Source organism: Trichosurus vulpecula, chromosome 6 (assembly GCF_011100635.1).
Source record: "Trichosurus vulpecula isolate mTriVul1 chromosome 6, mTriVul1.pri, whole genome shotgun sequence".
Taxonomy (NCBI): Eukaryota; Metazoa; Chordata; class Mammalia; order Diprotodontia; family Phalangeridae; genus Trichosurus; species Trichosurus vulpecula.
In genome coordinates this window covers 104,510,213-104,523,438 of record NC_050578.1, presented here as the reverse complement: position 1 = coordinate 104,523,438, position 13,226 = coordinate 104,510,213, and the positions used below count along the sequence as shown (strand labels likewise).

General features: G+C 37.5%; 1 protein-coding gene across 1 annotated transcript in view; it reads right to left on the bottom strand.

The window, feature by feature from the left end:
• IQCM (IQ motif containing M) overlaps positions 1-13,226 on the bottom strand; it is a 244,553-nt gene that overhangs the window by 218,111 nt on the left and 13,216 nt on the right. The window contains exon 3 of the mRNA XM_036764995.1: positions 5,129-5,273. Coding sequence (XP_036620890.1) covers positions 5,129-5,273 — 145 coding nt within the window. The remainder of the gene's footprint in view (positions 1-5,128; positions 5,274-13,226) is intronic.

Here is a 13,226-nt window from a genome sequence, read left to right as displayed (position 1 = left end):
TTAAGTCACTATGCTAAGAGCTGGGTAAATAAAAACAAAAATGGAACCATCTTTGGTTTCAAAACAGTTTACATCTACAACACACACTCACACCCCATCCCCCTTCTCAATAAAATATGAGATCCTGGAGGATATTTGCTCTTCCTTTTTGTCCAACACAGTGTATTGCAAGTAGTGGGTGATTGATGATTATTTACTGAAATAAGAATTTGCATCAGTTAAACTCACTCTTTGCTTTTTCTAACCACCATTTCACTAGGTGCTGCCTACCTCACCAACATAAAAAGCAGTCAATTTTTTTTTCCAGAATGCAAAAGTGGTATCTGCTTCTTCCTCATTATGCATGAAAAAGAAGTCTGGAGAGAGCTGAATCTTCTTTTAATACGAGTACTTGTGGGGCGGGGGGCGGTGGTTAGCTGAACACCTCAAATTTCTAAACATGAAAATTATTTGGGGGATCACTGCCAAAACAACTCTACAGAATCTGTGCCAACTAATTCTCCCCTTCAGTAAGAAGAGCACTCAAGGTCAGTGGTTGGTTCACAAACTAATTCATGCAAATAAATATAATCACTAGTTTTCAACTATAATGGGAGCTATTCTATATTAATTGGACTGACTTGTTGACAGGTTATGTAGGATGTTTCTATAAAATGTTTTTTTAAATAAGTAAAGATTTTTCTAAAATGCTGGCATCTAAAGAGATACAAATAACAAAATGTATTCATAAATAGATCCACATGATTGCATTTCAGCAACCAACATTTTACATTTCATGTGCCTATTAATTTTCTATTTTCAAATAAGCTGAGAGTACCACTTATCATTTTCATGTTTGAGAACATTAAATGTGTAATGGCAAGACTGCTGAATTATAGTCTGAGGATTTGGCTTTGAATGCGAACTCTGCAAGGTGTTGCCTTTGAGACTGTGGACAAGTTATAGAGATTAGTTGGCCTAACTTTGCAAATCTGTAAAATTATAAGGTTCCTGTAATTGATACTTACGGTGCCTTCTAACACTAAATCTCATTATCCTAAATACCATTTTTTTTCTTTTACCAGTTTATTTTTTGAGGAACTGGGGAGATGGAGGCAGACAAAATGCTGAAAACATAATAATGGTCCTGAAAGGATCATATGACTCGCTGATAGATGAACCTAGAAGTAGTCAAAAAGAAAAGCAGCCTCAGAAAGGTAAGGGCAAGACTTCTCTAAGAATATGCTTGTTTTCTTCCTCAGAAGGGAAGAGTATTTCTCACCCTCAATGAAGATGACCCGTCACTTTGCTATTAAAGGTTTTGGTTGGCAGAAAGCAGAATGAGCTGTACACAATTAGCCCATGCAGTTGGTTTGTGAAGTTATACCATTCAGCTGATAATTCTGGGAGAAGTTATCTCAAAACTTAAGTCAAAAAGTTAAGTAAAATAACAAAGTCAACCCCATTTACTTGTCAAGAAGCAGTTGGCTGGGTTTTCTGTTTCTTTAATTGACTAATTTGCATATGTTGAAAAAAATTAGTCATCCTAGAATATGCCAGACAGTTAAATTGAACTGAGTCGAGAGAATTATGAAATAAGGGGTCTTATGATTGACAGGGAGACAGCTAGGTGGTGCCATAGTGCATAGAGCACCAGGCCTGGAGTCAGGAAGACTCATCTTCCTGACTTCATATCTAGCCTCAGGCACTTAACTAACTGTGTGACCCTGGACAACTCACTTAACCCTGTTTGCTTTAGTTTCCTATCTGTAAAATGAGTTAGAGAAGGAAATGGCAAACCACTCCAGTGTCTACACCAAGAAAACTCCCAAAAAAGGTCATAAAGAGTTGAAAATGATTGAAAAATGACAGAACAACATGATTGGCAGATATATGGAATCTTTGCAAGACTAGAGGAAAAGGAAAAAATAAAAAGAATGAGGAGATATATAGATATATCAATATATAATACATATATTTTATGTATGTGTATACATATGTGTGTGTGTGTATCCTCTGTGTGTGTGTACATGTAGCTGATTTCATTTAGATTCATTCTTGCCATGTGAAAGCAGCATATCAGTAATACCTATGTATATTGCAGTTTGGAATACAAATATGAAATTACAGAATAAAGGCTGCGCTGAACCTCATAGATCCAAGCTCGTATTTCATCTATTTTCCTCTTCCTTAGACTCTTACCCAGTCCAAGTAGGGAGGGTCCCTTGATGGGCTTCCTTGGTGCCTTTTGGGCTCACTGGCTCTCCTTTTCTGCTTTCTCCCTTTTCACATAGTTTCAATGTAATCCCAAAATGCTAAATGTAGAAAAAGTTCCTTTGAACTTTAAGGAAATTTTAGGGAAGAGGGCATTTCAAATAATCTTTTTTTTCCAAAAGTATTTCTTTGTCAAAGTTGTATCCTCAAGTCCCTTCCTATCCGTGCACATATTTCTTTTATACTGGTCCTGTCCATCTTCTTTTTGCTAAGATCCCTTGCAGTTACAAATTCTTTACTGAAAGATGATTATTATAGGCATAGAGCCCAAATACTGTGTCTTAATTTGAAAAATCCTTTCGCTAAAATGCCAAGAGAATATTGTTCTCAGTACATGCATATTCAGAGAAAATAGAAAATAAAGGATGATAATAAAGTTCCATCAGTTTCTTTAATTGGTTACCCAAATGTCTCCTATTAGGCACTAGAGCCATAGAAATCACTGATCAGATTATGCCTTGTTTCTAGGTTAAATGATAGTGCCATGTACCTGTACCAAAACTTCATAAAGCCCTAGAGTCTGAAGTTAATTTATACATGTAGTCACATGTATTTCAGATGTATTTTCCCATAGAATCTAAAAAAATTAGATTAAAATTTTGAATGAAAATAACCCTTTGGTCTAGCAGAGAGGAACAGGATATGTTTGTTGATTGGGTAGTATATCTATTTAACTACTCTTCTATTTCTCCTATTTAGGAATCATGGGTGATTGTGCCATCCTAGGGAAGAAAGATTTTTTTCCATAAAAATTTCTTTATCAAGACCAGAATTTAAACTAGTTACTTTGGCTTGAAAGACTAAAGCCCTTCTTCCAGTTACATCATCAGACCACAACTCCTAAAAAGAAAGCAACATTTTCTATAGCAGTTTACAAAAGAAAAAACTTCCTCTTCCTACCTCCTACATATACAATCATAACATACCTTTCCTCTCATGCTGACTTCTCGGAAAAATCCCAAGCAATAAAATGCCAAACATTTAGCAAAGTTCAGGAAATCCATTTTTAGAACTTTCCCCAAATAAGCTATGTTTGCATATGTATAATGGGTATATGTGTGTGTGCATTCATCTTTGTATAGACACACATATATGCATATGAGTTATTACCTCCTTGACACATGGACATTTCAGCTGCTAAATGGGGAGGGGGAATTGTGGAAGGAAAACTGAGAAGTTCATCATGAGAAGAAATAGAGCTTTTCAAATAAAATGCTAAGAAGAGACATAGACTGTTCTGAGGACTAGAGAGAAAATTTCTTATATAAATATATGGAAAAGACGTGTTTGAGGGTGAAGCAAATACTGAGGTGACAATAGCTACAGGCAATTATTCTCCATCAGCTTATTTGCATGTGCCTTTTCAGAATTTTAAAGGTTATAATTGAGCAATTGTAAATCAAATAACTGGAGATTATAGGGAAATTGGAGGAGGCAATGGTGAACCACTCCAGTATCTTTGCCAAGAAAAGCCCACGGACAAGTCCAAGAGGTCATGAAGAGTCAACTATGAATGAACAACTAAACAACCAAAACAGGAAAATCAAATAAGGACTGCTGAGATTGTATCTGATAGAAAGGTTAGTCTTTGGAGTTTCACATCTTAAGTTTGAGGTGGGTCACTGCTAATGAGGAGGCCCTGATTTGAGGCATTAGAAGATAGGAGAGCAGAAAGAAGAAAGGGAAGTTTAGATCTAGAGGCAGGGACAGAATGAGAAAAGCTGCCTAGTGAAGAAGACAGAATACAGCCAAGAGGATCTCAGCTGACAGAAGGCTTTGTGGCCATATCCTCACTAGAAGAGAGGCAATGTGTTTCTGGGAGCTGATTGGCTCATTGAAAAAGAGTTGAATCTTTCCAACGTGTATAGACCGTCTGAGCATAATACTCTCCAGCACCATGTAAAGCCCAAGAAAGGGATAGAGATGGGAGAAGGTGGCAACTGGAGGGAGGAACATCTAAATCTGAGAGAAGCTTAAGAGGCCCTCTAATCCAAACTACTGATTTTACAGATGAGGAAACTGAGACTCAGAGATATTAAGTGATTTATTCGAGCTATAGATTTTGAACCCTCGTTCCACGATTCCAATCAGTGTTCTGTCTACTGATGCCTTTCATAATAGCTTTTGGATAAATTTGTAAAGAATTGTATTAAAAACCCTAAATAACTATGCAGCAAAAAAATAAATAAATAAAGCTCCCAGAATTTTCACATTCTTGTTTAACAATTTAACAGGTCTTTTCCAATGACCAAAAAAGGTGTGAGGGCTTCTACAAATCTAGAAGGTGATACTTTTCTATTTCCAACTAATCTAATTTAATGACATCTTCATTTTTTTCTGCTTGGTTTCTCTAAGCACACCACTCTATTATTTATTCTAGGTAACATAGATAATATGTAAATAAAAATGGAAGCCTGTGTGTTATTAGAAATTTTAGGGTGTGACCTGAGGAACTTGGCTTCAGAATAGAATTCCAACAGTCATATGTAGTGTTATCAGTTTACAGCCCCATGAGAAATTGTTTGCTTTTTAGCTCTTTTAGGAATTATTTATAAGAATCAAGGCACATACACCTGCTATATTTAAAACAAATCCAAACTAGGAAAAATGATGAAAACTGATCCTTCCTGTCAGAAGTGAAGTGGGAGAGTGGGATAGAAATTGTTGCCTATGCCTTCTGAAGAGTTTGCCATGGCACCTGACTTTGTTTAACTGACTTTGTTACAAAGGAGAGTTCAATGTGGGGAGTTGAGAGGGTGGAGAAGGGTATGACATGGAAGGGACAGTGGTCAATGTGAAATGACTGCTGTGTTAAAAAGACACTAAGAATAATTTTTTGGAAATGAATGCAAGTTAAAATATCAATGCTACTCACATTTTTTTCTGTCCAACCATTCTTCGAGCTCTGAGAGCTGTAACATTACTCTTGTATGCCGAAGACCAGCTCGGCGCTGAATGCGGTCAACCATTCTACGGTATGCATTTACCACAGCTCTAAAGTTTGGTCCGTGGTCTTCTGCCTGAAGTTAGTTATACATATAGTGAAACAATTAACATTACTACCATATATATTTACTAAAACTTATTACTTCCCTTTCCTTCCTTCCACTCCATTTCCTATGTTACTTATATATTAAGTTTTCACATCTCAGTAAAAGGTTTCTTATTGTCTTGAGAAATTAGCCCTGGAGATCAAACCAGGTGAGGGTTTCTATACAGTACTGAATGCCTTTAGGCTAATATCCTAGGTAACATTAAGTGGGGGGAATGGTAATATGCTTAGCTAATTGAGAAAGTTCTTTTGGCTATCTTTTTGAGCAAAGTTCATAAAGACTACTTTATTCAGCATTATAAGATGATTTATTACAGTTGCTTTTATACCTTATTCATTTCCCTCAGATGATACTTCCTTGTTATTTGTGACATACTAGCCCCTGCAACCACAAAAATAGATCAAAGATACATTTTATTTAGTTCATGGAAATTGTAATCACTCAAATATCCAAGATAAAAGATGAAGGGTGCCAAAGAAAAAATAAAACCGATAAATTTCACATTTACATGTGGAAGAAAAAAACATATTGAAAATAAGGAAAGTAGAAGTAACATATGCTTATAGAATATTAGAGCTAGAAGGCAGCTTAAAAGTCCGGGTACATCATTTTACAGATGGAGAAACTTAGGACCAAAGAAGTTATATGAATTCTTCAATATCATTCAGTTAGTCAATGACCACATCCATATGGAATTTTGTCTCTTGGTATACAAGAGTTGGCTGGTTGGTTGGTTGTTGTCCTTTGTTCTCAAAGAGGACCAAAATGACATCACTATACTAGAGTCAAGTTAGCATAGTGATGTCATTTTGGTCCTCTTTGAGAGCGAAGGACAACAACCAGACCTATATGAGCTCAGAATGTTCTACCACAGGTTAGGCACAACCTGACCTATGAACAGTAATGTGTTTATGAAAGGAAAAATGGATAATTGTTTAAACTATTATTCAAAATTCAGTAGCATAGGAATAGAAGCAGAGAGAGCAGATGGTGGGGGTGATTCCTCCCTGTGTATATGGGAGAAGGATAAGAATTCAAGAGTCAAAGGTGGTTGGGATAATGTATTCATGTAGAGTTGGACTTCCCATAGGAGTCAAGAATATTAAGGAAGAAAATTAAGGCCAGAGCAAGGGTGAGGGACAGGGAGAAAAAGGTAGAATAGAGGGACAGGAGATTTCAAGTAAAGATAAAAACATGGCTTTAGAAGTAGTGAGACTTATCGAGAGGTAGTTTTAAGCCTTAACAACTTTAAAAGGTTAGATGCAAAATCATTTAAATTTTAAAAATAGAGTTCTTATTAAACTTCAACATAACTGCTGTTTGTACATCACTCTAGGCAATTTTTGAACTTTGTGAAAATTTCCAACATCTGCTGCTCAGTGACTGAAAGGATTGTATTTATAATACAATAGTCTTAATCATCCAAATAACAAGGTTTTGATGCATACATGACAATTTTGACGTGACTCCACAAGAAAAAGTGTAAATGGAGACAGATCAGGCGACTGAGGTGGCCAAGCAAGAGAACCTCCTCTACCAATCTACCAGATTGAGAAACTCTGATCCGGAAAATGTTATGTATGCAACAGAATAATAACAAGGCACTCCATCTTGTTGAAATTAAAATTTAAAAATGCATTCATAAAAATTCACAAAACTAAATAAGTATAAAATAATTTAAATAACTAAACTTTCAAATGATGTTATTGTAAGTTTATAGCATTTATATTTATGAAGTTATTAAAGCTTAAAATTTGACTAAAACTTTTGGAACAAGAGTTTATATATATATGTGTGTGTGTGTGTGTGTGTCTGTGTGTCTGTGTATGTGTATGTATATATGCGTGTGTGTGTATATATACACATATATACACACATATGCGCATACCCACATACACATATGTGTATGTATCTATCTATGTATGTATATGAAAGGGGCAAAAGACAATCCCTGACTTCAAGGAACCTACAATCTAATGGGGGAGACAACATGCAAATGAAGATATTCGTGTAAGGCAAGCTATATACAAGATAAATAGGAAATAATTAACAGAGAAAAAATATTGGAATTAAGAGGGGTTGGGGAATTCCTATAGAAGGTGGGATATTAGGAAGCCAGGGAAATCAACAGTCATAGCTGAGGAAAGAGAGCATTCCAGTCATGGGAAACAGCCAGAGAAAATGCCTAGAGAAAAGGGATGGAGTATCTTGTTCATGATACAGCCAGAGGCCAGTGTCACTGAACTGAAGAGTACATGTGGGGAAGTAGGTGTAAGAAGATGGAAAGGTAGGAGGGGACTATGTTATGAAGGTCTTTGAATGCCAAATAGAGCAGTTTGTATTTGATCCTAGAGACAATAGGAAACCCTGTTGACTAGGGTAATGACCTGAACTTTAGGAAAATCTCTTTGGCAGCTGATTAGAGTGTGGATCAGAGTGGAGAGAGTCTTGAGGCAAGCAGACCCAACAGCAGGTTACTGCAATAACTCAGGTGTGAGGCAATGAGGGCCTGCACCAGAGGGGTAGAAGTATCAGAGAAGAGAAGGAAGTATATTCAAGAGATGTTGGAAAGGTAAAATCAATAAGTCTTGGCAACAGATTAGATACAAGGGTGAGAGACAATGAGGAATCCAGGATTACTCCTAAGTTATGAGCCTGAAGAACTGGGAGAATGGAGTTGCCACTCTCCATCATAATAGAGATGACAGGGCAAAGGGGAATGGTTTAGAGGGAAAGACAATGAGTTCCATCTCGGACATATTGAGTTTAAAAAGTGGACTGGACATCTAGTTCAAGATGTCCAAAAGGCTAATAGAGATGGGAGATGGTACATCAGCAGAGAGATTGGGGCAGGATAGATAGATTTGATAATTATCAGCATAGAAATGGTAATTAATCCATGGGAACCTAGAAAGAGAGAGCATCAAGGAAGAGAGATTGATCAAGAGTCAAAGATTTCAGAGGGGGCAATGAGAATTGAGAAAACATCATTGGTTTTGGCAACTAAGAGATCATTAGTAACTTTGGAGGGAACAGTTTTGATGGAATGATAAGATTGGAAGCCATATTGTAAGAGCTTAAGAAGAGAGTGAAAGGAAAGAAAGTGGAGGTACATATTGTCGATGGCTTTTTTTGAGGAGTTCAGCTATAAAGGGTAAAAGAAATATAGGATGATAGATAGTGGGGATGCAAGAATCAAGTAAAAGGGTGTTTTGTTTTTGTTTTTCCAGGATAGGGAAGACTTGTGTATGTTTGTAGACAGTAGAAAATGAACCAGTCAACAGGGAGAGATTGAAAATAAGTGAAAGAGTGGAGATGACAGAGCAGGCAACTTATTGGAGGAGACAGGACAGAATGAGATCACTTGAACAAATATAGGGGTTAGCATTGGTAAGGAGTAAGGCCACTTTATCATGAGACCAGAGTGAAGGAGTAGAAAGTGGCAGAAGACATCTGAGTGATAAGAGATAAGGAAGAAGAGGGGGAGAGGGAGTTCACAAGAAATGGCCTCAATTTTTCTGTGAAATACAAGGCAAAGTTCTCAGCTGAGAAAGTAGAGAGGTATGAGGAGGGATGAAAAGGTTTGGGAGAGCCTTTGTGGAGATGGGGATAATAAGTTGATAAGGGAGGTTTAGTAGGATTGCTAACAGCTTCCAGGGCCCAGTTAAGATTGTGTAACACAAATCTGTAGAGGACCCAGTAAGAACACTCGCATGATTTTCTCCACCTTTATTTGTCAACAGGTACAGAAGAACAAAGGTGATGAGTGGCTTGGCTGGGCATGATCAGTGACATATTAACCAGGCGAGGGGTTCAAGAGAGGAGGACAGTGTAGAGTTCAATTGGTTCACCAAGGGTCAAGAGGTGGCTAGGGCTAATAACATCGGAGAGAGAGGTTTTGTTGGTGTTTTGGTTTGGTTTGGTTTTAAGGTGGTTTTTTTGGGTTTTTTAGTTTAGATCTTTTTAGTTTTGTGTTATTTTCTTAGGCTATAGTAGAGGATAGCTCAATCACAGGGATTTAGGGTTGTTTCCCTAATTCTCTGAATTTTCTAGTCAAAGAACTAAGAAGTATTAATCCATAGGATCATCACTTTGGAGCAGAAAGAGAGGCAATCTACTTTGACCTCCTTGCTTTGTATGTAAGGAAAATGAGCCCTAAGAGGTTGACTAGCTTGTCTCAAGTTACACAGGTGGCATAGGCAAGATCTGAACCCAGGCTCTTTGACTCAAAAGCCAGCTCTTTTTCGACAAAAACTGTGAAGTCCTATTGGATTGGGGCCCCACTCTCCATGGTTTTGGAATGATAAAGACTGGCGTTGACCTCAACATTTGCTTTGCAAATACTCAGAAGCTGAAAGAGGTAAGGAGTTTTGACCATGGGTCTGGATCAGTAAATACAAGTCTCCAGGGGCTGAAATGAATTCACAACATATACCAGCTCTGTAGCTTTTACTCAAAATGAGGGATGAAATATACCCAGGTGATATATAACATGCCCTCACTTCATCTGCGGCCCTAGTACTTTTACCATTAAGCATTTATTGATGGTCCAGTCTGGTTGACATTATGCCTTTGTATAAGGCTCTCGTCACTTCTATTAGGCCTAATGTAATAGTCCCTATTTATGGGTGGTGCTACACCTTTGTCATTTGACTAGAAGGACTGGGTTAGCTACTGTGGCTTATTATAACTTTCCACATCTGTTTGCTATGTCAAAGTCAGATTTCTACATGACTCTTGGGTTTACAATCACCTTTATCATAATAACCCTGTGAAAGTATCCCTACTTTCCCTATGAGGAAAATCAATTTCAGCTAAGGAAATCAAAACCCTGGGTCACCAAACAGGTAAATACCCAAACCGGGACTTAATCCCATGTGTTGCAATGGATACAATACTGGACTTGGAGCCAAGAAGCCAAAAAGACATAGGTTCAAATTCTGTGTCCTCAACTATAAAACCAGGATATAATAATAATATAAATCTTCTTATTGGAAGTGGTATGAGACTCAAATGAGATATGGAATGCAATATATTTTAAAAGTTTTAAAACATTAAGCCAATTTTGGTAATTGACTAGTGATTTCCTCTGCATCACTGTGCCTTCCTATCAAGTAAACAGGTGATACAAAAAAAATCAATAAAAACATATTTCTAAAAGAAAAAGATAACCCTTTGCTTCCAGGAGAAGTTTGGGGTCATTGAAAGAATGCTTTTGATAAACAGTGGTATTTCTAAAACTGACCCCAAGTGGGGCTCTCAGAGACATCACAAGGCCCAGGTCCAGTTTCCTATATTCATCTCCTTCCAATCCCAAACAAATTTTGGCCCCAGGTTCTGTGTTACCTGGATTCTTCTTAGTCAGCATTCCCTGTGGAAAGGGAAGCAGATTTCTGAAGATCTCTGAAATAAGCACCCAACCTATCTCTTTAAGATTTTCTTAATGGTCCTGCCTGAAGGGAAAAAATGGGATAGAAAATCACAATGCTGAGGTGTCGTGAAGCTTCTTCAGATGATCAGATGTGTCAGATGATAAGTGTTCCATTCATGGATCTGATATATACTGGTTGTAAAGAGGGAAGGTAGAAGCAAGTAGAAGAGGCTTCTAAGCATACCAGTATATGAGCTGTTTGAGGGTGGGGTGTATGTAGTGTTCAGGGAGGACAAGTATCTCCAATGTGAGGACTACTAAGCCCTTTGTAAGGCTGTTCATCAACCTTTGGTGTCCACCTTTCACCCAACTCTCACTTGTGGCTCCAAGAAGCTATATAGCATGTATAGCAACCACACCCTGATAAAACTATCTCAGCAGATGGGCTATACCAGTTTGAGGGTAACTGGTAGGCCTTTAACCTACCAGTGACTTAGGGGAGTATCTACCCCAAACATGTGAAGACCTCCCCTGGGCAGATGAGAACAATTTGCTCCAATGACCATGAAGGTGGCTGAAGCAGATATTGTGGAATGCTTAGAACTTGCTCAGACATTGAAGATGCCAAAGTCATCCTTTGCAACCAAAGCCACCAGAAGTCATCTTGATTTTTGTCTTGCCATTGGGCTTGGATGACTCTGGAAGAGAGAGTGAGGCTGATACCTTTGTGCAACTCTGCCTCACTTCAGTCCAATTCACTGGCAAGTCAAGACATGACCCCATGATGTCATGGTCCTCTTCTAAATGAAGGACAAACAACAACACGAGAAGTTTGAGGGTAATCATTCTCTAGATCCCAGTTAACTGCAATGATACTGCAGTAAATTTACTTAAAAGGAAGGGAGGAACTGTATTGGGTCATAGAGGAAAGTTTAAGCAGTTTGAATTCAGAGATCCTGGGTTCAAACCTCTCTCTAAATACTTACCACCTACATAATCTTGGGCTAGTCACTTAATCTCATTTTCCCCCTTTGCAAAAATAGGAGTTGGACTAAATGATCACTAAGGTCCCTTCCAGCTCTGTTTCTTATAAGAATGGATAGTTCCCTATGAAAATTATTCTATAGTCTGATACAAGTTTGGTAGCCAAGGGGTAAGCCTATATTTTAGAACTAGTGGTTTCAATGTTACAGTCAGAACAATCGAAGGATGCTATTAATGAACACAATAAAAGGAAGTTTTATCACCCTCAGCTTCTGTCACAGTGCTTTACATATTTTTGGAGGGGCTTCCCTATAATTTCATTGTGATGAAGAATTCCCAAAGAGGAAACTACTATCAACAGAGATCAGCTCCTGTTTTGCAATTTAGAGTGTTTCCTGGGGCACTGAGAGGTTAATTAACTTGCCCAGGATCATACAGCCAGCATGTGTGGGAAATACGACTTTAACTCATGTATTCCTGAGTCTGAGGTCACTCTCTATCCACTAGGACCATACTGCATCTCAGAACTTAGTAGGTTTTCAATAAATTTTTGTTCCACTGAATTGAATTTATTATAAAAGGAACAATGGTTTTATCATTGTAAACAGATTTCTAGATCCAATGAGGATTTCTTTGGAAAGGGAAAGCATAGCAATCACTGTCAATAATATAATTCTGGGTGCCATATCCAAATGTGTCTCAACAAAAATGGTGAAAATAGATGGGATAAAGAGTTTGCCAGACACTATATTTGTTCTCTGACCAATGAATTCATTAAACGCAAAGTAATGTTTACAGCCTTTACCCTAGTCATCCCATCACTGAGCATATATCCCAAGGAAATTAAAGACAAACCACCAAAAAAAGTTCTATATATAACAATATGCACAGTAGTACTTTTTGTGCTAGCCAGAAAAAAACAAAACCAGAAGCAAAGCAGATGCCCCATAGTCAAAGAATGGCTAAACAAATTGTAGGGGGTAGAATACTTTTATTCTGTGGGAAATAGTGAATATGAAGAATGCAGAGAAAAATAGGAAGACTTGTATGAACTGATACAATGAAGTAAGCCCAGCCAGGAGAACAATATACATAAAACCTCTAATAATGCCAATGAAATCACTCAAAGGCAACTGATCTCAGATTAATTGTGATAAATAAATCTGGTTCCAGGGAACAAAGCATGAAGCGAATATCTCTCCACTTGGTTAGGAGGTGAGGGACTGTGGATGTGATGTCAGATGTGCTCCTAATATGCATTGATTTTCTTAGCTACAAAGGGAAGTTTCAAAGTGTGGTCTCAAAGAAGAGGTATGAAATGACAATTTGCCCCATTTCTTGGCATAAGTAAGAGATGCACAGTTGTGAGACATTACATATGTTTTCAGACTTTTTCCATATTTTGATCAAATTTGTTTATATTTCTTCCTCTTTTTCTTTTTTTCTTTTCAAAATATTCTTTGTTATATGGGATGGTTTTCTGGGATGGGGAGAAAGAGGAGTTGGGATACTAGGATAAATCTAGGCAATATAAAACAAATATCCCTCAAATTTTATTTTTAAAA